The 25,645-nt window shown below is 45.9% G+C and overlaps 1 protein-coding gene across 1 annotated transcript in view; it reads left to right on the forward strand.

Annotated features, from left to right (window-relative positions):
- Positions 1–1,501: 1,501 nt before the first annotated feature.
- The window catches only part of ARHGAP29 (Rho GTPase activating protein 29), a 108,851-nt gene continuing 84,707 nt past the window's right edge, over positions 1,502–25,645 (forward strand). Inside the window, exons 1-2 of the mRNA XM_040406669.1 lie at positions 1,502–1,645; positions 17,468–17,801. Coding sequence (XP_040262603.1) covers positions 17,540–17,801 — 262 coding nt within the window. The 5' untranslated portion in view covers positions 1,502–1,645; positions 17,468–17,539. The remainder of the gene's footprint in view (positions 1,646–17,467; positions 17,802–25,645) is intronic.

Raw genomic sequence — 25,645 nt, forward strand, 5'->3', positions numbered from 1 at the left:
CATTTTGACAGGGGTGTGTAGACTTTTCATATCCACTGTAAGTCTATAGGAAATATTAAATGCAATACAAACAGGTATTTTATTGTAGCAGCATTTTTTCACTCTTGAGGTTTTTTTCTTTTTGGTCAATGGAGTTTTTTTTTTTAAATATTTCCCTGATTTCCTGTTATACTTCTCCTATACTACACCCCTATTCTTTTTCTTGCTGCTTCAAAAAATAATAATAAAAAAAATGTATAATATATTTTTGTTCAACAATGCTTTTCCCCCCTTACAACTCTGCAGAGAACGTATTTTCTTTCCGTGTTTTTTGCGGACCGTATGCAGAACCATTCATTTCAACGTGTCCGCAAAAAAAACAAAAGTTACTCCGTGTGCATTCCGTGTCCGTATGTCTGTTCTGCAAAAACATAGAACATGTCCTTTTATTGTCCGTGTTACGGACAAGGATAGGACTGTTCTATTAGGGGCCGGCTGTTCCATAAAATATGGAATGCACACGGACGTCATCCGTATTTTTTGTGGACCGCAAAATACATACGGTTGTGTGCATGAGCCCAAAGTGACATAACAGGAGGCACAAACTTTCCTCATTAAAGCTAGGCATGCAGAAATTACCATTAAAAACCGCCAGTGGCTGGAACAGATTCAGGGGACATTGAGGAACAGATTCAGGGGACATTGATCAACATCGCCGTTTACGCCAGTCCGTGCACCTAGAGCGAAATCAACGCTGGCTCAGAGCCGCCGTACATTTCAGTCATCGCATATCCCAAAATACTGGTGTAAATGATGACAAATCTGCCAGTGCTGATGAAACCCCCCTCACCCTGTCCACGCCATACCCCCTTTTTTCTAAAATTGGAGAGGACAGCGTAAAATGGCAAAGAAATGGCGCAAATGGCATTTAAAAAGTCACAATCCCATAGTTTGTGCTTTTTCACACCAGTTTCCTGATAAATGACCCAGACAATAGGGGTACGAATGCCTCCAAAAAAAAAAAAAGTTCCAAAAAAAACACTGCCCCTAAAAACGCCAGGAACAAAACCGTGTGTGAACGGGCCCAGAAGGTCCAAATCCCCCACCGAATATCTGAGGCTAGCCCAGCACCGGCTCTCCCCCTTGCAGGAGCATCACTTTACGGCAGCGGCGCCGCTCTCTGTAGGAATGTGCTCTGCTTCTGACCTAACATTTCTCTGAAGCCGCCACAATGCAGCAGACATGAGAAGAGGCCACCTGCTCCTCAGCTCTGCGGTGGGCGTGGCTGCGCCAGGGAGTGGGCGGCTTCTCTCTGGTTTGGAAGGCACTTGCGGAATGAAGGCGGGGCTAGCCTAGCCGAGGGGGCGGTGATTGACAGCACATGGGCGCGGCTAGTGACTGGCGCTGGCGAACTGAGGTCGGCGTATTCACTGTGAGAGGGCGTGGCCATGGGGGAGCGTGGGCGTGTCTGCGCTCGCTGTGTGGAGCTGAGAGCGGTAGCGGCGCCAGTAGGTCAGAGGAGACGCTGCGCGGCGGTGGTTGGCTGCTGCTGCTTCGTGTTGATTTTATACTGCGTTTCGGGACCGTTACTGGAGCTGGAGCGGCACTGTGAGTGGCACGGAGTGACCGGCGCCCCCGGGAGGCATGCTGCAGTCCTGCTCTACAGGTAATGCCGGCACCGGGACTTATTCTGCCTCTTTGGGGGGTTTGGAGCAGAGATCTGCGACCTGTGGCTTCCAGCAGCTGTTGTGAGGACTACACCTCCCAGCATGCTGATTTGTCAGGGCATCATGGGGGTGATGGTTTACAAGACAGCTAAGGGTGGCCCCTGACTGGAGTGCTGTGTACACTACGTGGCCCTCAGAGGGTCACCATGCCTGCCCGTGCGGGGGTTATAATGAACTGGAGGACATTATAGGGGGAGGGGGGGGGGGGGGGGGGGGATCATGTGATCACTTGATTGAGCTGCTGGTGGATCCCATCTGGTCAAGGTGTCAAAATCTCTCAAATCTGATCTGTCAGGTGTGGGGAGTATTTATTTGGAAGTTTCAGACACTTTCAGCGGATTGACAGGACCACCCCAGTTTATGGTCATGGCGGGTACAGATGTGCGCCAGGATGGTGCCACTTGTTGGGTTTGTGCAGTTATTTTTGCCTTTCTGACAGGGGAAGGTTGTATTGACTTCTGTAGGATTGGGCGCCATGTCGCCATATGGTCTGTGGTGCTACGCCAGCTGCCCCGTGGCAGTGGCTGCCCCCCACATAGCAGACAGTGGCTGCCCGCCGACGTCTGTCAAAGTAACATTTGGAAAGCCCGTCTGTGTTCGCAGGTCAATCATGATTAGCCCGGATTCCCTCAAGCCAATGTATGACGGGGAGAAAAGCTGCCCCCAGACATATTTTAGCGCTGATTATCTACTGGGAGCAGAAGATCGGAGACGAAAAATCCATCTCGTGCGGTTCTCCGAAGGCTGGAGGCTATGGACATGAGGTGGTCACTGGTCCTGGTGGGTCCAGAGACATCAATCATCCTTTCATCATCTGCGGTGTCCGAGTGTGTGAATTATTTCTATTCTTGGATGAGCACACGATCCACCACTCTACCTGAAGACCTAGAGGGGCCCCTTTAAACCGGACCTTTGGCCCTCTTGTGCCGTTATATGGTTTCCATTGTGAGGATACATGTCAGTCTTTATGGCATGTGTTGATATTGACTGATGGCGGATGTTTTATAACATGTTAATATGGACTGATGGCGGATGATTTTATGACGTGTTGATATGGGCTGATGGCGGATGATTTTATGACATGTTGATATGGGCTGATGGCGGATGATTTATAACATGTTAATATGGGCTGATGGCGGATGATTTTACGGCATGTGTTGATATGGACTGATGGCGGATGATTTTACGGCATGTGTTGATATGGACTGATGGATGATTTTACGGCATGTGTTGATATGGACTGATGGCGGATGATTTTACGGCATGTGTTGATATGGACTGATGGCGGATGATTTTACGGCATGTGTTGATATGGACTGATGGCGGATGATTTTACGGCATGTGTTGATATGGACTGATGGCGGATGATTTTACGGCATGTGTTGATATGGGCTGATGGAGGATGATTTTATGACTTGTTGATATGGACTGATGGCGGATGATTTATAACATGTTAATATGGGCTGATGGCGGATGATTTTACGGCATGTGTTGATATGGACTGATGGCGGATGATTTTACGGCATGTGTTGATATGGGCTGATGATTTGTCTGGAGCCCTGCGGTGGCATTACTGCTTGCAGAGTAGAAGTGCCTTGTGTGCATATGGCTGCCCGACAGTGATGGGCACGACAGTATAGACTATGTGGGCAGTGTGTGTCTGTGCACCATTCATCACATGCCGATACATGCGTCACTAATGAGCTGCGGCTATGCTCCATGTCTCCCTTATTAATGGGGGTCAGTAGGTTTTACAGGAGGACTCTGCCTATAGGGGAGGTTGGTGTTTGCCTGCACATTGGGTCTAAGACCTATGTACATAGATGGATGGGACAAGCCCTCTGATCGCTGCTCAAGGACTGAATTTTTACGGGGAGCGGATTATAAAGTTGAAGCGCTGCTTGTGCTCTGTTAGATTAACAGTGTTTTTTAATGATCCACTTCTTGACATCAGGTTTTTATTCTCCAATAACATGAGGGTGACTCCCCTACTGCTGTCTAAGGCTACCTTCACACTGGCGTTTAGGCTTTCCGTTTGTGAGATCCGTTCAGGGCTCTCGCCAGCGGTCCGAAACGGATCAGTTTAGCTCCAATGCATTCTGAATGGAAAAGGATCCGCTCAGAATGCATCAGTTTGCCTCCGATCCGTCTCCATTCTGCCTGCAGCGTTTTGGTGTCCGTCTGATGAAACTGATCCAAACGGATCCGTTCTGATACACAATATAAGTCAATGGGGACGGATCCGTTTTCACACAATAGAAAACGGATCCGTCCGCCATTGACTTTCAATGGTGTTCAGGACGGATCCGTCTTGGCTATGTTAAAGATAATACAAACGGATACGGCTGTAGACGGTTGTATTATCTGAACGGATCCGTCTGTGCAGATCCATGACGGATCCGCACCAAACGCGAGTGTGAAAGTAGCCTAAACTGAATGGCCCGACAGTGATTTTAATGAGCGATGACCACCCGTGTGCGGCGATGTCTCTCCTGAGATCAGTGGAGGTTGTGAAATCCTAGAAGTGTCATTGCCCGATGATATCACGGGAAGGTTCAGTGCACACAGGAAAGTGATGATTATGGCCCCTGTGTCGCTGCACGCGGGGGTCTTCTTCCAGAACTGTAGGCAGCGACGCATGTTGCGCCATATTCTGACCTAGGAGCAGCGACTGGTCATACATTATAGATTTCAGGTGGGCGCTTTCTGAATTACTTTGTCTTTTTTTATGGTTTAGTTTGAAATGAAAATGCCAGTGCCTTGATCTGGGCAAAAAAAAAAATCCCAGATTACCCTTTCCACAGATATCTGCTGTGAGTCGGCATCAGTCACACGTACTCGTGCCGTAAAGGGGCGCTGATGGCAGAAAATGGTATAAATTGGCCATGCAAAGTCTCTAGTGTACGGTCACCTTAAAGGGATCTCCAGCTTTTTAGAATTTTTATTTATTTAACACACATCTCATAAAAAAAAATGCATTCAGCGGTCATCCGGTCCTCCCTGTCCTGTGACGTTCCGGATGGACAAGGTTACATTTGTCACTGCAGCCAATGATTGACCTCAGCAGTGACGTGTCTTCCCCCATTTCCCCCATATACCTTGTGCTTTCAGCTCGGCTGAACACGTTCACACATTTTTTGCGACTCAGATGCGGACCCATTCACTTCAATCCGGCAGCAAAAGATGTCCGCATCTGTTACTCCGTTCCGTGGCCCCGCAAAAATTATAGATCATGTCCTATTCTTGTCTGTTTTGCGGACAAGAATTGGCATTCCTATAATGGGCCGTCTGTTCTGTTCCGCAATCCATTGCCAGAACTGCATGCCGGAGCCGGGAATCCGTATGCAAACGGAGACAGTCTGACAAATGCATTAAAATACCGTATCCGTCTCTCGGGTTTCATCCAGAAAAACGGATTCGGTATTTATTTTTTTCACATTTTTAAAGATCTGCGCAGACCGGAAGACCGGATCCGTCAATGCGGCAATTTCCTGAACACTTGGGGCCGAATCCAGCATTAATACATTTCAACGGAAATTAATGCCGGATCCGTCATTCCGGTAAGTGTTCTGGAATTCATGCTGCGGTATTTTTTTTGGCCAAGTACCGTAAAAGGGACGTAACAGAAGACATCCTGATGCATACGGAACGGATTGCTTTCCATTCAGAATGCATTAGGACAAAACTGATGCGTTTTTTTCCGGTATTGAGCCCCTATGACGGAACCTAATACCGGAAAAGCTCCCCCGACATCTACTGAACGAACGTAGGGCATATGTCTAATACACATTGGATCACAGATGTCAAGCTTGTGGCCCTATAGCTGTTGCAGAACTACAACTCCTAGAATGCGCTGATAGCTGTAGGCTGTCCGAGCATGATGGAAGTTATAGTTTTGCAACAGCTGGAGGGCCACAAGTTTGACATCCATGTATCATCTAGTACAGGTTGTCATTAAAAGGGTTGTCCAGGATTGAAAAAAAAAATATGGCTGCTTTCTTCCAAAAACAGCACCACACATGTCCACAGGTTGTGTGCAGAATTGCAATTGACTCTGATGAAGATTAGTTGCAATACCAGACACAACCTGCTGACAGGGGTGGTGCTGTTTTTGGAAGAAAGAAGCCATGTCTTTTATTATATATTTTTTTAAATCCTGGACTAAAGGAGAAGTAATTCTGTTTTGTTAAAAGTTATCCTAAGAACGGGTACCCTATGCCCCTTGGAGCACCCCAAAATGAACAAAGCGGCAGGCTGGGCATGCAAACTGCCACTCCGCTCACCTCTGCCGCTGCACTCGGCGTTCTCCGGATCTACCATACTGATTGAGAGGAAGTGCTCATGCTTGACCTGCTGCTCTGTTTATTTCAGGGGGTCTCCAAGGTGTACAGGGTACCTGTTCTCTTGATCAGTGGGGGGGTCCAAGAGGTAGGGTCCCCACTGATCTAATAGTTCTCCTGTGGATAGGGGATAATGTTTCACAACTGGAATACCCCTTTAACCCCTCACATTGCGGACTCCGCGCTCGGGCTCTGTCTACACTTGGGCTGAATACAGTTTCTGCAGCTTTCACAACTGATCTTCCGATCTGGGTTTCAGGTGGTGACTGCTGGGATTACTCAGCCTCTTTCTACAAGTTGCTAATGTTTTGTCAATATTTACTAATTAACCCTCAGAAGATACTTGTCACAAGGGAAACTGAAACATTGTAGCAAAACAAGAATGAGTCTATCTTCTTGGTCTTGATCATGAGTTTATTTTCTTCCCTTTTGGGGAAAGTTTCCACCCCCGTCCTCTGTTTAGTTTTTTGTCAGGTGGAAACCCCAGAGAGAGAGGGTTGTGAGCTGGCAGCCACCTCCTAGTCCTGCCTATAGATTGTATGCATCACAGATTTGGTATACCGGCTTAGGCCTCATGCACATGACCGTTGCAGTCCGCAATCCGCGGATCCATAAAAAAAGGAAGCCGCCTGTGTGCCTTCCGCCATTTGCGGAACGGGCGGCCCATTGTAGAAATGCCTATTCTTGTCCGCAAAACGGACAAGAATAGGACATGTTATATTTTTTTTTTTTTTGCGGGGCCAAGTGAAAACTGCGGCTCGGATGCGGACCATAACAACGGTCGTGTGCATGAGGCCTAAATGAGATTTTGAAAATCTCATTTACTTAGACAGTGCTGTGGATTCCGCATATCATACACACGGTGTGCATATACCCGTAACCCCCAGGATTGTGTTTTTTTTTTTTTTTTTTTTTACTTGTGAAAAATGCAATGAATTTCATGAGTTTTTTCTTATCAAGTTTTCTTTGTGGCATGTTTTTTTTATTTTAACGTTTTATTTGTTTTTTACATTTTCTCTGTCCTACGGGGAAACCTATTGAAAAAACATCACCTTTCATTTGAGTGGGGCGTGCAGAAATCCATATGCTGGCCCTGAAATACCGGCCACAATATCTGTCACTTGTGACGGCTCTCTTCTGTTTCCCTGTTGTTTTACAGCTGAAATCTGCCTACAAAATAATAAGTCCAGGAAAAACGGTAAAAATTTTTTTTTTTTCCCCCTAGAAAACGTTGTGTGAACCTACCCCTATGGGGGAACAGGTAGCAAGCCAAAGGCATGGATTCTGATTGCGTCCGTTTTGGGTCATCCATTTTTCCATCCTCAAGAAACCTTGAGGTTTTTCTGTGCAAGTCTCTGGTGACCCCGTATGAAACGGCATGACTGTAAAAAACAAACAACAAAAAACTTTTAACCTCCTGTTTGCTTTATAATTACTACCCTGAAACTGCTATTCTATACGTAGTAGAGAGACAGGATAATTGGGATTAAGTGATAAATGTCTTAACACAAGGGCCCAGACAGTGTGAAACTGGTCTGTGATTTGAGGAGCGCGTCCCCTCTGGCCGTTCCAAGCAAGGATCTAATCTCTCCTGGAGCTGCTGCTGGCACGTCTGCTTCTTAGCAGGTTTCTGTATGACTTGTATCTGGGGGGTAATGCTAACCAGACGTTTCCAAGAGCGAGAGGAAAATCCGCGGTGTCTGTAGTGCAGGTCATTTTGTACTGCACCACTGAAGCTGGCCGCACACTGTCAGTAGTTTGTTCAGCCGTCCACTCTTCCTATCAACCTCCTCATACACATACATGATACCCCACCGCCAACACCTCTGGCGGCAGATTATCTCCCGTGAGAGCAAAGGATCAGACATGTTGCCGTTCAATATGCCCAATCCTTTCTCCACCCAACATATGGCGAACGAGCATCGGCCGAGCATTTCATACACAGTCGATGGTTGGCCGTCCCTGAAGATGTCTGTATGTCCGTTTTTTTTTTTGCCCTCCGTGTGTCATCTGTATTTCACGGACACTGCTAGGCTGAAAATGACTTTTCAAAGCGTCTCCTATCACTGGTCCGTGAAACACTGATAGAACACCGATACCATCCGGGGTTGTGTCAGTGGTATTTCACAGACCCATAGACTTCAATAGGCGTGTTTGGTCCATGTCACGCATGCATGTTTGCCATTCCGGTCACATGAGGGAACATGTTCTCGTGATCTTGTGGATAGGGGATAAGTTGTTGAATAGGACAACCGCCTTGAGGCTGAATTCTCTCTTCAGTTCTTTCCATCAGTTACTGTGAGCCAAAACCAGGTGTGGGTCAAAAACACAGAACAGGCGGAAATCTTTCCATTATACCTGATATCGGAGTATGCTTCATTACTGGTTTTTGGCTCATGCACACGACTGTATGTATTATGCGATCTACAAAACACAGATCCGCAAAAAATGCGGATGATGTCCATGTGCATTCCGTATTTTACGGAACAGCTGGCTCCCATTAGAACAGTCCTATCCTTGTCCGTAATGCGTAACGGAAATACGGACCTACGGAAACAGAATGCACACAGATTAACTTCCGTTTTCTTTGCGGACCCATTGAAATGAATGGTTCTGCCTACGGTCCACAAAAAGAAAATACGTTTGTGTGCATGAGCCCTAAGACACCATGCACATAATGCAAATTGCACACGGGCCCATTAATTTCTATGGGTCCGCAAATAGAACGGACGGCACACCAATGTCATAGATGTGTATGTCTGCATCCGTGCTGCCAGGCTGCAAATGATAGAACCTGCCCTACGGCTGCGGGCTGGACCCATTCAATTAGAATGGGTCCATTGTCTGTCCGCACTGCAAAAAAATATGACATGTCGGAACAACGGAAAGAAACACCACGGAAGCACTCTGTAGTGCTTCCGGTGTCCCGTTCCGTGACTCCGTTCCACGTCTCCAGAATTGCGGACCCATTGAAGTGAATGGGTCTGCCAAAAAATGCGGATTAGATACAGACAAAAAAATACGTTTGTGTGCATGAGCCCTTAACGTGTGTCCATGGGGTTGTGCCTGCTGTGCTTAGGGTATTTTCACACTAGCGTTGTGAGGATCCGGCAGGCAGTTCCGCTGCCGGAACTGCCTGCCGGATCCGTTAGACTTATTCATTGAAATACCGGATCCGTTTTTCCGGTATCATCCAGAATACCGGATCCAGCAGTTTAATTTTTTCAAAGCTACAAAGAACTGTGCATGCGCAGACCGGAAAACCGGATCCAACGATGCAGCAATTTCCGGAACACTTGGTACCAGATCCGACATTAATACATTTCAATGGCAAGTGCGGTAGGGTTTAGGGACGGAACGGAAGACATCCTGATGGATACTGAACAGATTGCTTTCCATTCAGAATGCATTGGGACAAAACAAGCATTTTTTTCCGGTATTGAGACCCTTTACCGGATTTTAATACCGGAAAAGAATAACGCTAGTGTGAAAGTACCGTTATTACTACATGACTTAACTATAGGTGTAGCTGGTCCTGCTGGGGGGCATCCTAGACCCTGCAGAACAGGTGTCGCACACATGATGATGAGCTCAGGGTTGCTTCATTTCCTCTTGTCAAGCTTCTGCTTTTTTTTTCAGTTTGTTTTACTGATATATATATATTTATATACTCGCTGATATAATTCAAGAGGCTGTGGTTAGATCGGAGCTGTCACTATTGCAGGGCTATAAATCCAGGGCTCGTACTACTTTTACGTTTGTAATAAAACCCCAGAGCGCTTGCCGTTTTTGACTTGAGCGTAACCGCAAATGATCTGCTTCATGTGGCCTGAACTTGAGTGCTAACAATCTAAACTAGTGTACGTGTCCATCCAGGACCGTTAAAGAGGGGCTATTACCCCTCCTGACTTGTCTGTTTAGTAACTACTTGCATTCCCCAATTCTGGGGCATCTATTCTTATGACTGTTGTGCCATTCCTTTATTATTCCTAATAGAAATCTATCTGCACTGATTGGACAGCGTCAGATCCCCCCCAACTGGTAACACCCAGTTGTAATTTTTTTTTAAATTTTTGTTTTTATTTGGATTTTTTTCAAATAACCTTGTAGTATAAATAATTGAGAAATGACTTCTAGTCATAAGAATAGATGCTCCAGAACTGGTATTTTCAGGTGGAATGCTATTTGCTAAACCAGCCATGTCAGGACACGTGTCCCAGGATTTAACAGTTGAAGGCCAGTATTTCCAGCACCGCGGCTTCTGCTGATCAGGCCGGGCCCTCTCCTGTCAGATATTGATGCCCACCAAAAGCAAAATCCTGGAGAACAATTAAAGAGATATATTCTTGTCGTGTGTGAAGTTATCCCCCGTCTACAGGATAGGGGGTAAATATTAGATCGGTGGAGGTCCTACCGCTGGGATAGCGCCTGGTAATCTCCAGAACGCCCATAGAAATGAACGGAGCATCTGTGAGCGTGCCCGGCCTACTGCTCCCTTCATTACGAGGTCCCCTTTCTCTTGATCAGTGGGTCCCAGCTGTAGGACCCCCCACCAATCCTGTGGATAGGGGATAACGTCACACAACCAGAAAACCCCTTTAAGTCTCATTTTGCTCATCAGATGTGGAGCACTTTGTCACTGGCAGTTTAGTAATCAGCACTTGTGTTGCCCTGACTTCCCGGTGAGTCTGTGATTGGTTTGTGTTTATACACAGCAGCCAATCTGAGACGGTCGTGCTGCTGGGGGAACCAATGATGAGACAGGGGGTGTGTCTCAGACTCTCACAGCTTTCCTGTAGGCACTGTGTAGCTAAACTGTAGTCACAGATCACAGCTCTGAGCTAAAGAGCAGCCAAGCAGCGAGATAAGAGCAAAATAAATAGGCAGGTAACCCCCCCCCCCCCCCCATAGGCAATGACTGAAATATAATTTTGAGCTCCTGATTGATTTTTCCTTTAAACCCCTTTTTTCCTGCCCTTTTACTAATGAAATTGTAACACCTCCATCATTTTCTTTTTCTTTCCTATCATCGTCTGCACACAATAGCAGCGGAGTCTGTCCTAGCTGTAATCATCTTTCACTTTCCCCCAGCCCTGCCAGGGTCCTTGTGCTGAATGCAGGATGGTTATCAGCCCCGGCTCTCGCCCGTCTGTGTTTTTCCTGTTGGTGTGTGCTATCGATTGTATTTAAATACCCCGGAGAGTGTGGGATTTGGCAGCTGATCGTATTGAGGCTTTGACTTTCCTCTTCCTTAATAACAAAAGTCTGAGGAAACTAACTAATCTTAAGTGGCTGAATAGCATTTGTACATTCCTGTGGTGGTGAATATTAAAGATGTATTTTCCGCAACCACTTAGGTCTCATGACTTTAAAGGGTTTGTCCTGCTTTCCGATATTGATGACCTATCCTAATGATCTAACTCCTGGCACCTCTGCTGGTCGTGTGTTTTTAAAGGGCCGTGCAATCGCTGCTTCCTCTTTAATGGGTTATTCCCATCTTGGACATTGTGGGTATGTCGCTAGGATACGCCCCCAATTTCTGATAGGCGCAGGTCGCCCCTCTGGCACCCGCACCTATACTTAGAACGGAGCCCGCAAAGTGCAGGAGGGTTCACAGCTCGTGCTCGGCCGTCCTCCAGCGCGCCGCTATTTCCCATTGAAATGAATGGGAAGCGCACTGTGCAAGCACAAGCTACCGCACTATTCACTTCTATGGGGCTTACGGAATTAGCAGAGCCAGTTCTTGGCTATTTTTGACAGTCCCATAGAAATGAATAGAGGGCGGCGATGCATACACAGTGCACCCTCCATCACTTTGTAAGTATAGGGGTGGGACCGGCACCTATCAGACATTGGAGGCATGTCCTAGTGATATGCCTCCAATGTCCAAAATGGGACAGCCCCTTTAATGTCTACGCGCGAGCCGTCAACATTGTAGCGGTGGTGCCTGGTCATTATGATCTGATATCTGAGGATAGGTCATGGACAACCCCCTTAAGGCCCTATTACACTGAGTGATTTTTTTTTGGCCAGTTATTGGGAACGAGTGTTGATAGGAATGCTCGTTCCCGATAATTTCCCTGTTTAATCAAGCCACTGATCGGATTATAAACGAGCAAAAGTTCATTTGTCGGATGATTTGCATCGTTCATCTGGAGACAAGGTGCCGGTTATCGGGGGCACATCCCCCTGTGTATTCAGGGATGTGCTGCCGATAATCAACAGAATTGAACGGAGGAGGGATGAGGTTGGTAGCAATTGTTCCTCCCACACTCACTATGCATTGGCTTGTGTAATAGGCTGGAGCACGTGTTTGTTGCCGAACGGCGCTTGGCCTGCCCGGACATTGGACAGTGTGATATGGCAATGACAAACATTTGTAATGCACTTTTCTCACAGTGCAGGTAGTTGTGTGCCCGGGGCGACTCCCTGGGAAGTCATATCGGCGCTCAACCCCAACACACACTAGGGTCAAGTTTGTGGGAAGCCGACTTGACAATTTTTGGAGCGTTAGTCAATGTAAGGTTAGTTACTAAAACAGACATGTCAGGAGAGGTTACAGGCATAGGTGTTTAATTCCAGGGTAGCAGATGGAGCAGCTGCTGTGGGACCCAACAACTAAGAGGGCCCATCTCCCCGGAAAAGTTGCAGTTAGTGGTGAAATGTACAGTACAGACCAAAAGTTTGGACACACCTTCTCATTCAAAGAGTTTTCTTTATTTTCATGACTATGAAGGCATCTAAACTATGAATTAACACATGTGGAATTATATACATAACAAACAAGTGTGAAACAACTGAAAATATGTCATATTCTAGGTTCTTCAAAGTAGCCACCTTTTGCTTTGATTACTGCTTTGCACACTCTTGGCATTCTCTTGATGAGCTTCAAGAGGTAGTCCCCTGAAATGGTTTTCACTTCACAGGTGTGTCCTGTCAGGTTTAATAAGTGGGATTTCTTGCCTTATAAATGGGGTTGGGACCATCAGTTGCGTTGAGGAGAAGTCAGGTGGATACACAGCTGATAGTCCTACTGAATAGACTGTTAGAATTTGTATTATGGCAAGAAAAAAGCAGCTAAGTAAAGAAAAACGAGTGGCCATCATTACTTTAAGAAATGAAGGTCAGTCAGTCAGCCGGAAAATTGGGAAAACTTTGAAAGTAAGGGCTATTTGACCATGAAGGAGAGTGATGGGGTGCTGCGCCAGATGGCCTGGCCTCCACAGTCACCGGACCTGAACCCAATCGAGATGGTTTGGGGTGAGCTGGACCGCAGAGTGAAGGCAAAATGGCCAACAAGTGCTAAGCATCTCTGGGAACTCCTTCAAGACTTTTGGAAGACCATTTCAGGGGACTACCTCTTGAAGCTCATCAAGAGAATGCCAAGAGTGTGCAAAGCAGTAATCAAAGCAAAAGGTGGCTACTTTGAAGAACCTAGAATATGACATATTTTCAGTTGTTTCACACTTGTTTGTTATGTATATAATTCCACATGTGTTAATTCATAGTTTTGATGCCTTCATAGTCATGAAAATAAAGAAAACTCTTTGAATGAGAAGGTGTGTCCAGACTTTTGGTCTGTACTGTATGTAAGGTGGAGTACTGTATGTAAGGTGGAATAGCTAAATGAATGTGTCGCCACTCCCCATTCTAAATTTGACATTGATTTCCATGGTTACATTGTATGCAGAGTGACATCACTGTGTGCATTTCACCTGCATCACTGTTTATAGAACATCACTGATTTGATTTTCTTTGTACTGTGACAGCACTGTGTACATTATCTCTCTATTGTGACGTCACTGATGAGATTATTCCTGTATTGTGACATCACTGTGTGTATTATCCATCTACTGTGACATCACTGTGTACATTATCTCTGTACTGTGACATCACTGTGTTCGTTATCCCTGTACTGTGACATCACTGTGTTCGTTATCCCTGTACTGTGACATCACTGTGTTCGTTATCCCTGTACTGTGACATCACTGTGTTCGTTATCCCTGTACTGTGACATCACTGTGTTCGTTATCCCTGTACTGTGATATGACATGTACATTTTCCACTGTGTACATTATTATTACATTGCTGCATTGTAATTATAGTGTCCATTATCCCACTTTCAATCGACCCCTTGTTCTGGGATCCATGTATTTAAAGTAATTGTTTTGGGTGACCTTATAGAGGTGAGAAGAGGTGGTAATGATTAAAAACTGCTAGAGCGGAGTCCTCCTCGGTGGTCAGGAAGATGGGTGTTACGCTTCACGAGGCTCCCTGTCTCTGTAATGATTTACACTGTAAGTGGGCGCAAAACAACACGAAGCAAGCAACCTGTTGACGTGTAGCCAATGGAGCCTGGACTACCATATTCGTGGGTGGTGGGGCCCATTGAGCATGGTGTCTGATCTGCCAGCCTCGTGATATAGAGCAGCAGGAGCTGAGCTGATTAATGTATAGGTTCACAGGAAAACTTTCAGTATAACATGGAATTTATGCATTTAAGTTCTATGACTAGGAGTCCAGTGGGCGGTCCTGCGCAATGACTGCTTTGTCTATATACACACTTAAGGTGCGTTCACACGACCGTATGTATTTTGCAGTTCGCAAAACGTGGATCCACAAATGTAGATGACGTCCATGTGACATTCGTGTTCCTTTTTTATTTTGAAGGCCCATTGTAACACTGCCTTCTCTTGTCTTCAAAACGGGCAAGAATAGGACATGTTCTATCTTATTCGCAGGACTGGGGACCGGACATGCGGATAGCACACAGTGTGCTGTCCTCATTTTTTGCGGTCCCATTGAAATTAATCGAGATGCAATTGTAACAGAAAAACTGCAGCACTCTCCAGCCTTGATCCTTAATGCTTTATTTCACCAACAAATGCGACGTTTCGATCAGTGTGATCTTTCTCAAGCAATCAGATTGTTACAATTGCATCTGGATTTGGGGAAGCTAAGGACTGGCTTCTGACACAGCGAGCACCACCACAGTAAGGAACATTCTATATTTTTCGTAGTGCTGCTGCACATTTTTTCTTTTTATTGAAATTAATCGACCCGCATGCAATCTGCAAAACATGCGCATCGGGTGCGGACCAAAAATGCAGTCGTGTGAATGGGACCTTATACAGAGAAGGCTATTAATGCAAAAACTGCCCACTGGACTCCTAATGTAGAACTTAAATGTAGAAAGGACGTTCTACTGAATCTTTTCCAATAAAACTCTCTCAATCTGCTCAGCTCTTCCTGCTCTATGCTGCCTGCAGATGAGATACTAAGTGGGAGATTTATCAAACTGGTGTAAAGTAGTACTGGCTTAGTTGCCTATAGCAACCAATCAGATTCCACCTTTCATTTTTCACAACTTGTTTGGAAAATGAAAGGTAGAATCTGATTGGTTGCTGTGGGCAACTAAGCCAGTACTACTTTACACCAGTTTGATGATTCTGCCCCAATGTTTAACATGACATGTTCCCTTTAATTTGACGGTCTCTGGTATGCAGACTAGGGCTAATTTCATAGGTTGCCATTTAAGCTATCAGAATGGTTTTTAATAGTATGGAGGACTCTAGAGCACCCAACATTAAATCCACCTGGAAAATAGGAAGACCACACAGTCGCCATTTTGATATTACACTGGTGGGATTCAGTCCCATTGCCAACTATTCATAAAAATAAGCCACTATAAAGCATCTAAATAACACTTAAAGGGGTTGTTCAGGAAATAACATGGCTGCCTTTTTCCAGCATCAATCAGTCCACGAATTGTGTCTGGTAGTTAAAGGGTTTTTCCAAGGCTTTTTATACTGATGATGTATCCTGAGGATAGGTCATTACTATCTGATTGGTGGGGGTCCCACACCCTAGGCTCGGCTGTGAAAAGGCCATGGTGGGGGTCCCAGGTGTCAGACCATCACAGATCAAAAACTCAGCTTTATACTCGCCTTTAAACTTGGCTCCATTGAAGTAAATGTCAGTAAGCTGCAGTACCACACAGAACCCATGGACAGGTGTGGCGCTGCTTCTGGAAGAGACAGAATAACCTTCACATACTTTTCTCACTTTTTTTTGTCATTTGTTTTATGAGGACATTGCTTTTTGTCGTTGATCAGAATCGGCCTCTTTGACTCCAGACGATCAACCATTACCATCGGGGGAGGCCTCTAATAGCCGGCCAGGGGAAACCTTTCAGTGCATGGTGGTTATTCAGTATTGAACGGGTTGTGATCCGACCCCAACACTGTTGTATGAATGGGTTAAAGCGTTTGCACTTCCACGTTTCAGCGCACATTGACATGCTCTCATCTGGTTTAGTTGGTGGTTGAGGGTCATTTCCTGTAGACTGACTTCCTGTTCTGAAGATCGCTCTCCTGCTGAGCCTTTAATGGGTTCCTGTTATAAGTCAGCAGGAGTCTGTGTCACCAAATTAGAGTTTCAAAACTTTCTGATTGTACCCGATTACAGTTACGGCAACCATTTTGCCTTCTTTATATTCTTGTGTTCCGCTATATTCTCTATAGTAATGACTTCAGGTTTTTAGTAATCTCTCATTTTGACACATTTTAGCTTTTAAAGGGGTTGTTCACCTGTGAGGACCCTTTCTGCAGACCTGACCCCAGCTTGATTGGACCAGCAGTGAGAATTGTACTTGCCTGATCTCTGCCGCTGTGTTCCGGCTCCATCCCCCCCCCCCCCCCCTCCCCGCCATCTCTGCAGGTCTTTGGTGTCCCCAAGTTAACATCCAGTTTGCAGAAGATGCAACGCCGCCGTGGGGATCAGGTAAGTATGATTCCCACTGCAAGTCCATCCACGTTGGGGGGGTCTGCAGAAAAAGTCACAAGGGGTTAACAACGCCTTTAAGAACCTTTGGAAATGTCATTGCACGTCCTATAAATCAGGCTGTTTCTATTAGGAAATATGCTATTCATCCTTGAGGAGACACGGCAGAGTATGGAGGCTGTTTTTTTAGGCAATGCTCCATGGGATAAAAGTATGCAAAATAGCTCCTACCAGCCAAAGCATAGACCCATCTGTAGACGGCATTGTTTGGGACTTGTTGTACCCCACGGTGCTGTCTACAGGTGTCGCCGGGTAAAGCAATTTTGCATACTTTTTCCCCATAGATCTCTGTCTGAAAAATGTGCCTTCAAATATGCATCTCAGAGGGTTTGGAGTTTTCTTTTGACACGTCGTTGCAGCTGTCCCGTGGAGCTTTTATGATCTGGCACCCAGCACGTTTCCAAATCGGAGAGGCCACTGTCCTGGGTAATGCACCCAAAACCCTTCTCAGCTAGTTGTAGCGATCAGTAACAAAGACTTCTCATGCTTGGGCCATAGGCGGCATGAGATATTACGAAGTAACTTTCTTAGTCAATCTAATATTTTTTTTTCTCTTCTTTTCTCCCCCCACTTTTCTAGGTTTGAATTTGTGGCCTATGGGCAAAGAGTGGCACTGAATGCTTGCTGAAGGCCTCTCGGAAGCACGCTGGGATGTTGCGTCAGAACGGAGGAGGTAACAGGCGTGGTTTGGGATTTTCACGGTTTTCTACCTCAAACTTCTTCACCATCTCAAATTCTGCCACCTGGGGAATGGGGAGAAGCACCAAAAGTAATTCTCTGAGCAGTATCAGCACCAACTCCGATTGCTATGACAGCTCTGTGGTGGACCCGGAATACATCATGCAGCTGGTGAATGACGTCAGGAGGTTTGCCGACGTCCTGCTCTATCTGAAGGAAGCTTGCGTGTCTCCAGGTGAGTGCTGAGCTTCTTCCAACATCCTTCTGGGTGATCTTTGCCGTATTCAAAAATTGCTTGTTGCTCATGAACACGGTATATATTGACCGCGTGGTCTTGTTTACCTCAAAACTATGAAGTGTCAACCGAACCATTACCTCCCTGTACATACTGAAATATAAATGATTTAAAGGGGTTTTCTTAGATTTCTATACTGATGGGTAGGTCTTTAGTATCTGATCGTGGAGGTCCCACACCCTGGGTCCCTCTCATCAGCGGTTTTAAAAGGGACCAGCACTCGCAGTAGTGCTAGGGCCTTCTCGCCGCTCACCAAGCAGAGTGCCGTACATTGTATAGCGGCTGTGCATGGTATCGCAGCTCAGCCCCATTCCCTTTAGTGGGGCTGAGCTGTGACTGGGCCATGTGGCCGATTTAACGCAGCGTCACATGGCCAAGGCTGATCCGTGCGAAGCGCCGGTGCTTTCTCAAACAGCTGATTAGCATCAGACCCCCACCAATCACATATTGATGACCGGATATTGGATATTTAAAGGGGCTGTGCACCTTTGGGGGAAGGTTTTGGCAACCCCCTTCTCCCCCTCTCCTGGGCAGACCTGCAAAAGGGAGCTCCGCTGGGCTCTCTGAATGTAAACTTCCCGTTTGATGCTGGCTGCAGTGGTGACATATTCCCCTTGCATCATGACAAATGGACATATGGCTCAAGGGGAGCAGGTCACCACTGCAGCCAGAGATTGGCTGCAGCTGCATCTTACAGGAAGTTTACATCCAGGAATCCCAGTGGAGCAGCCGAGGCCTGGGAGAGAAGGAGAGGGGAACCATCGACGGGAAGCAGGTAAGTATGATTCTCTTTGCAGGTCTGGTCCCCCTAAAGGTGCACAATCCCTTGAATGAGTAAGTAAAGTTTCATTCTCTATGGCTGTTTATATGTGATAAAGTAACTTTTGATGAATGTTTCCCTTTAAGTAGATACAGGGTTGTTATCAATTGAATCAAGTTTTATTTTACTAGAGGAACGAGTTGCGCAAATGCAGTCGGTATTCATCAGAATGGAGTAGGTCAATGTATCGTAAAGAATTGTGGACCTCTTACCTTGGTGAGGTTTGAAGTTCCTACCACATGGTTGCCACCCCGGCGCTCAGGGGGGCAGCTGCAGTGACATTTTCAGACTTTGTATCTACTAGTATTATGGGTATTCATGTTCAAGTGTTGCTCATTGGATTCCTAAGAGACTCTTTAGCAAACACAACACTTTGCGGCTATTGACAGAGACTTGGTTGGTGTCCAAGTCTCGCTTGTGAAGCAGAACATTAAGGTAGCAGTGAGCTCCCAAATGGTGGTTAACAAAGTGCTCCAGACTGTACTGGCGGCGGAGGACTGCCGTTATCTTTGATGTCGATGTAAAAAGTGTCTTGGTGTGAAACGATTAGTGCCTCAGACCAATGCACCGTTCCATTGCCCTTTGTAATGAAAATGGATGGAAGCGTAGAGAATGCCTCCCTCTTCTGGCTTGGACATGGTAAATGAGGGCTCTTTGTGCTCTTGGCTGGTTTTGCAGGACTTTTCTCTTTTTTTTTTTCTCCCCTTTATCGTTTATATTTGCTTGTATGTATACAGTGCGTGTCTCTAAACAGGAAGGGCATATTTCTATATTTTTAATTACCTGCCTCATTACGGGGACAGCTCCTTGGCAGGCCTCCCACGCCGATACAGTATGTTATACCATTTACATTACCAGTCCTCTATTACTTTAGCAGTACCACACATGTAATACTGGTATACTTGTGTATGTCTGCATTGTGTTTGGGGTCATGATTTAGAGTTTGGGTGATTTGCTGTTTTAACCGTTTGAAGGTTGACTGGCAGCGTCCATGTTATTTTTTTTTGGTGGAACCCGTCTTGCCTTTCAGCCAAGCCAGATGTGGAAAATATAGAATGTGGTGGAGGAACTGGCATGATTGGCAGGTTTTTCTGACATTTATATAAAGTTTACGATCAACTTGAATACTTTGTCCAGGATTTTACTATCTAAAGCCTATCCTCAAGATGGGCCACCAGTGAGGGGTCCAACACACCACACCCCTGGTTTGTAGTGTTCGGAGGTGGTTACGGCAGCACTGCTCCCATTGAAGTGAATAAGAGTAACACGAGATTTCTTGTACTTTTTCCCTCCTTTTTTTGTTTTTTTGTTTCATGGACCCCCATTAGTTTTTTGCCCTACTTGAAAAACTGGGTGGAAATGTGTGGTGTTTTTAAATTGCGTTTTTTGCGTTTTTTTGTCCCAGTGTATTTTAGCCATACTGCTCTAAAGAGAATGTGACAATAGAGGGGGGTACATAATTTCCTAAATAAAAACCCCAGGCGTGGGAAATAAATAAAAAAACGCCAGGTGCTCAAACACACTATTAGGCAAAAAGCTTAAAAACTGCCAAAGTCAGGTGTCCTATTAATTCATTGTTTTGGGCTCAAAAGAAACACCAAGACAAAACATAGTGAGTCCTACAGATACAGATGATTCTAATTAGCAGGGGTCAAACACTGGGCACTCCCGCTGATCAGCTGTTTCGGGCAGCCGCAGTGCCTGACATTATACTGTGTAGTGGGCGTGCTGGGGTATTGTAGCTACTCTCCCACTGACATGTACGGAGCCTTCTGCTTTCACTCTGTACACTGTTCGTTTCCGACACCATGGCTGCCTGAAATTGCTGACCATGAGTTGTCAAACAACCACCGATTTCATATTGATGACCTATCCGAAGGACAGGTCTTCGCTATCTCTAGTCCAGACAAACCCTTTAAAGGTGTTACAAAGAGCACACGATAGAAGAGTTGCCCGTTCCTTCGGAGTCTGACCTCTGGATCCCCCCACCGATCACAAGATGGAAGTCTCAAGACCCCATGTGAATGGAGCGGTGGCGTACATGAGCGTCCACTCTTGGCTTCTATCCCCGACAGTCCCATGGAAGTGAATGGAGCAGTGATCACTCAAGCACGTTACCTCTCCATTCATATGGGGACTCGGGGACCTCCATTCTCCTGATTGCAGGTGATGAATGTTCTTTTGTAGGAAAGCCCCTTCTATTTCATTTCATTGTTTAGACCTATCAATATCAATGGTTTAGAGACTAGTTAAATATGTCAAGGGAGCAGTAGACATGAGATATTACGTGGGTATGATCACCAGCTGACCCTCCACAAAGGTTATCTGCATGCCTGTTGTGGTGTGTACATTTTATCAAGGAGCACGTAACCAGAGGGTAGGACTTGTCCAACCTGTTCCTGTACCCTTGAACTGCCCAGTAACCTAGAAACCTTCTAAAAGAGCACAGTTCATTCTGCTGGAATTCTCATTAGGGCTTTGTGATTTTCTAACCTACAATGTATGGAAGGAAAATAAGCTGTGCTGATCACTTAGTGGATGAAGGACCAAGTAGAACCAAATGGTTGGGGTCGGGTGAGAATTCCAATTTAGTCTCGGTTAGATTTTTTTTTTTGTGTACTGTTTTTCCCATTTGATAAACTACAGTACATCGGTCAGTTCAGGTCTGCGGACTTGTCGAGCTTTACAGAGATACAAAGCTATCGTTGGCCGCATGGCCGCAGTCTATTGTGTGTGTTTACTACGGCATGGCGGGTGTCGAGAAAATGCCCTCTGAATTCTTTCCAGATAAACCTTTCATTTTTTGGTGGCTTTGAGAGGCTTTAGTGTCCAAACAGAGGGATTTAGGAGGAATTTATGATAAATAAAAGTTATGAACTGAACCCAAGTAAAATATGGCACATCAAAGAGCTGAAGTTCAGCATGGCTGGGTAAACAGAACAGTTTGTAGCCGGGTGTAGGTAAGTACACCCTGAGCATTGGAGTCCGAGGAATAGCCACATTACTAGAGAGTGCAGTCATAATTATTCTCAAGGTCACAGTGCCCCCCGTAAATCCTGTAATAGGATCTCGTCTTATCCTTATGATGCAAATCATAAGTAATACACTAATAGCATAAAACGGTAAAAAAAAGCACCATGGTTTCATAGAGCAGTGTGCTCGACTAATAGGTTGGGGAATCGCTACTTTAGTTGAAGCTAAGTAGCACTACGTATAAAGCTACAATACAAATTAGACATTAATGGGGTGGACTGGTCACAAACCATACAGGGAATTTTCCTAATGGGCTGATGCCCATATGACCACCCAAGCCCCCCTCAGTGCCGCTGGCTGGGTACATACTACTGGGGGCACTATAGGGGTTATTAAAGGAAGTCCAGGCAGCATGCTAAAAGTAGGGCTGGCTTGGTGCTGTGGCTCACATCTCACCTCCTAAGGCTACTTTCACACTGGCGTTTCTATTTTCCGGTATTGAGATCCATCATAGGGTCTCAATACCAGAAAAAAAAACGCTTCTGTTTTGTCCCCATTCATTGTCACTTTCAATGGAGTTCATGACGGATCCATCTTGGCGATGTTAAAGATAATACAAACGGATCTGTTCATAACCGATGCAGACGGTTGTATTATTAGCAACAGAAGCGTTTTTGCTGAACCCTGCCGGATCCAGCAAAGACACAAGTGTGAAAGTAGCCTAAGCCCCCTGCTCCATTAGAGACAATTGGAAGAGGACAGAGCGTGGCAGCTATTGATGGCCACCAAAGAAGGTCAGCTTCTGGGGAGGCATTTTGTGCTTCATTTCCCTATTTGGTTCTTTGGGATGGTATTCTGTGCTGCACTGCACCATGGTAGTGACCCTGCCAACTTGAATTGGCCTCATCTACTTGTGTAGCCCAGGCATCTGTCCCACCTACAACATTGGGGCGCTTTGAGGTCTTTTTCCAGGGCCACTTTAAGTTCCCAGTCCGCTCCTGGACATAACCTTAGCTAAACCCACCCATTTCATCAGGACCAGCCAACCATCTAATTTATTTATTAATTATACTCGCTTTTATAGCGCTGACGTATTCCGCAGCGCTTTACAGACATTAGCATCAAGCTGTCCCCAATGGGGCTCACAATCTAAGTTTCTTATAAGCATAGGAGGAAACTGGAGTACCCGGAGGAAACCCATGCAAACTCCATGGAGGTGTTGTCCTGGGTCGGATTCTAACACCGTGCTGAGCCACCGTGCTGCCCATCCAATCTCAGATTTTCCCCGATGGTGGGTCTCTGAGGAGAGGTGGTTTAGGTTGGCCATACATCTCAGATACTTGTAGTCTGAATGAGCTGACTTGTGGATATCGCATGTGTATGGCTAGCCCAACAGCTATCCCTCTCAACACTCCATCCATAACGATGCTCATTTGGCCAAGTGTGCTTGTGAGAAAGCAGAGGCCTGGCGCCTTAGGTAGCAGATTATCTCCCCAAGATCAAAAGGATCGGACATGTTATAATCCAGCTACCCATTTTTTGTTTCTGAAAAGTCTGAAAGCGCCCATACACATTTAATTGTCATCCAAGATAATCTGCATATAAAGAGCGCCGATCGGCGATATTAGAGTGGCGGTTGTCGCTCTTTTACTTGCACTTTCATGGAGCAGTCATCAGTATGTTCAGACAAACAATCATTCGTCCCCATAGAATTTGCATTATTGCCCGTTTACATGAGGGTACACGCCGGCTTCCGATGGGAATTTTTTATATTTACATACAGGACATGAACAACTCGCTCGATTTGTCATCAACAGACATCGGCTGATAATAGGGAATGAACACTCGTCCAATCGCCACCCATGTAAATGGACCATCGAGCCAAAATACAGTGACTACTGAGTACACTTTAGTTACTACCCTCCAGATTGCAACTGCCACAGCTTCTAACACAACATATGGCTGGTGGCAGTTGAAGAATTAAACTGAGCATGTGCGACCACTTCAGTAAGACGGACAAAAAAATAAGGAAAAGAACAAACAGCAGGTGGCGCTATACAGATGCGTTTTATTGAATAGCTCACTGGCTATACTACATTTTTTTTTTTAATTACATGCAATTAAAAAAGTATTCAGATCCAGGTGCTGGTTTGAAATATGTAGAATATATTTCGTGATACAACCCCTTTAAGTGGGGGACGTGTAGGATATTGGCTGTGAGTTGTAGGCAGCTGGAGGAGCCAGATCTTCTTTTTTTTTTTTTTCTCGTTAAATTTACTAAAATCCTTGCTTTCCCCTCCCAGAAACCTGCTTCTTCAGATCGTCTTTGGAAATGGAATTTTCTTTTATCACATTGCTTATTACGCAAAGGATAATTTTGAGATGGTTCAAAAAGATGAAAGCCCACCAAAGGAATTTGTGGGTTAGAAGAGCGGCCTGTCGTTCTCAGCTGTGTCCCCTCCCCCCCCACTCGCATACCCTGCATTCCTCCCGAACAAACCTCTACTTGTTGCTATAGTGTCTAAGATCAACAGTCATTAGGTGTATGTGTGTGACCGCTTCACTATCGGGGCTATTATCAAATGAAATCCTGCATCTTCATGAAATACAGCTCGGGCCAGAAATGCTGGGAATAATTAGTTAAAGTTCCAGGGTTGTTGTTTAAATAAAAATAATATTTAAAATGCAAGGATGAAAAGAGAGAAAAGAAGGTAGTTACTGTAATAGGGACTGCTTGGAGGCATTTAGAACATAAATAACATTTAAAGGGGTTGTCCATGATTCGAAAACATGGCTGTTTTCTTCCAAATCCAGCGCCACACCTGTCCACACTATATGTATGGTATGGCAGCTTAGCCCCTTTCACGCCAGTAGAGCCAAGCCACAATGCCAGTCACAACCTATGGACATGGGTGGTGCTGGATTTGGAAGAAAGCAGCCATGTTTTTCAAATCCTGTACACGCCCTTTAAAGGGGTTCTCCGAAATTCTGATATATTAAAGGAGTTATCCAACCCTTATAATGAGTCCCCTAATGCCTGGGCACCTCATATAGGTTATACTTGCCCCGCACAGCTGCTGCTGCTGCATCTTCCTGTGTGGGCAGACAATAGCAGGCCACGACGGGTACGAGCCTCCCCAGCGCCGCCCACGATGCAGCGGCGGCCGTGCGGAGAGCCAGAGCGATGCGGGTGCCAGGGAGCGGGGTAGGTATAACCTATATGAGGTGCCCGGGCTTTAGGAGGGTCATTATAGGGGTTGGATAACCACTTTAATGACCTATCCTCCGGATAGGACATCAGTATCAGATTGGTGGGAATCAATCACCCGGGACCTCTGCCGATCGGATGTTCGAGAAGCCGTGACACTCCGCCGAGCACTGCAGCTTACCAATTACAGTACCGTCCATTGGATAGCGACTGTTCTTAGTATCGCAGCTCAGCGCTATGCCCTTGAATGGGACTGAGCTGCAATGTGACCAATGACTGGGATGTCACTGCCCTATGAAGAGGCTGCAGCGCTCGCCGAAGAGCCAATGCCACTTTGAACAGCTGATTGGCGGGGTGCCTGGAGTCGGACCCCCACCAATCAGAAACTGATGACCTATCTTGGGACAACCCTTAGAAATAAACAGATCAGCGACACGCTTTTCAGACCAGTCGCTCTTTTCATTTCTGGCGGGGCTCCACAGGGTACGAGGCTTCCGTTCTTGTGATGGGTGGGGGTCCCAGCGGTAGGACCTCCACCTATCTGATAGTTCTCCCCTAGCCCATAGATGGCTAACTTGTTAAAACCGGAATACTCTTTTAAATCTAATAGGTTTTGAGTCAAAGAAATAGACTCTAGTGGCTCCAAAGGCATCTCCCAATTTTTTGTATACTTTCCTGGACCTTTGGGGCCTTCTATGGTCTCAGAGACTGGTTCCACTGGGGATGCTCTGGTGGGCCAGTCTGACCCTGCCTGTAAAAACGTGGACTTATGGATGCCACAGA

Source organism: Bufo bufo, chromosome 9 (assembly GCF_905171765.1).
Source record: "Bufo bufo chromosome 9, aBufBuf1.1, whole genome shotgun sequence".
Taxonomy (NCBI): Eukaryota; Metazoa; Chordata; class Amphibia; order Anura; family Bufonidae; genus Bufo; species Bufo bufo.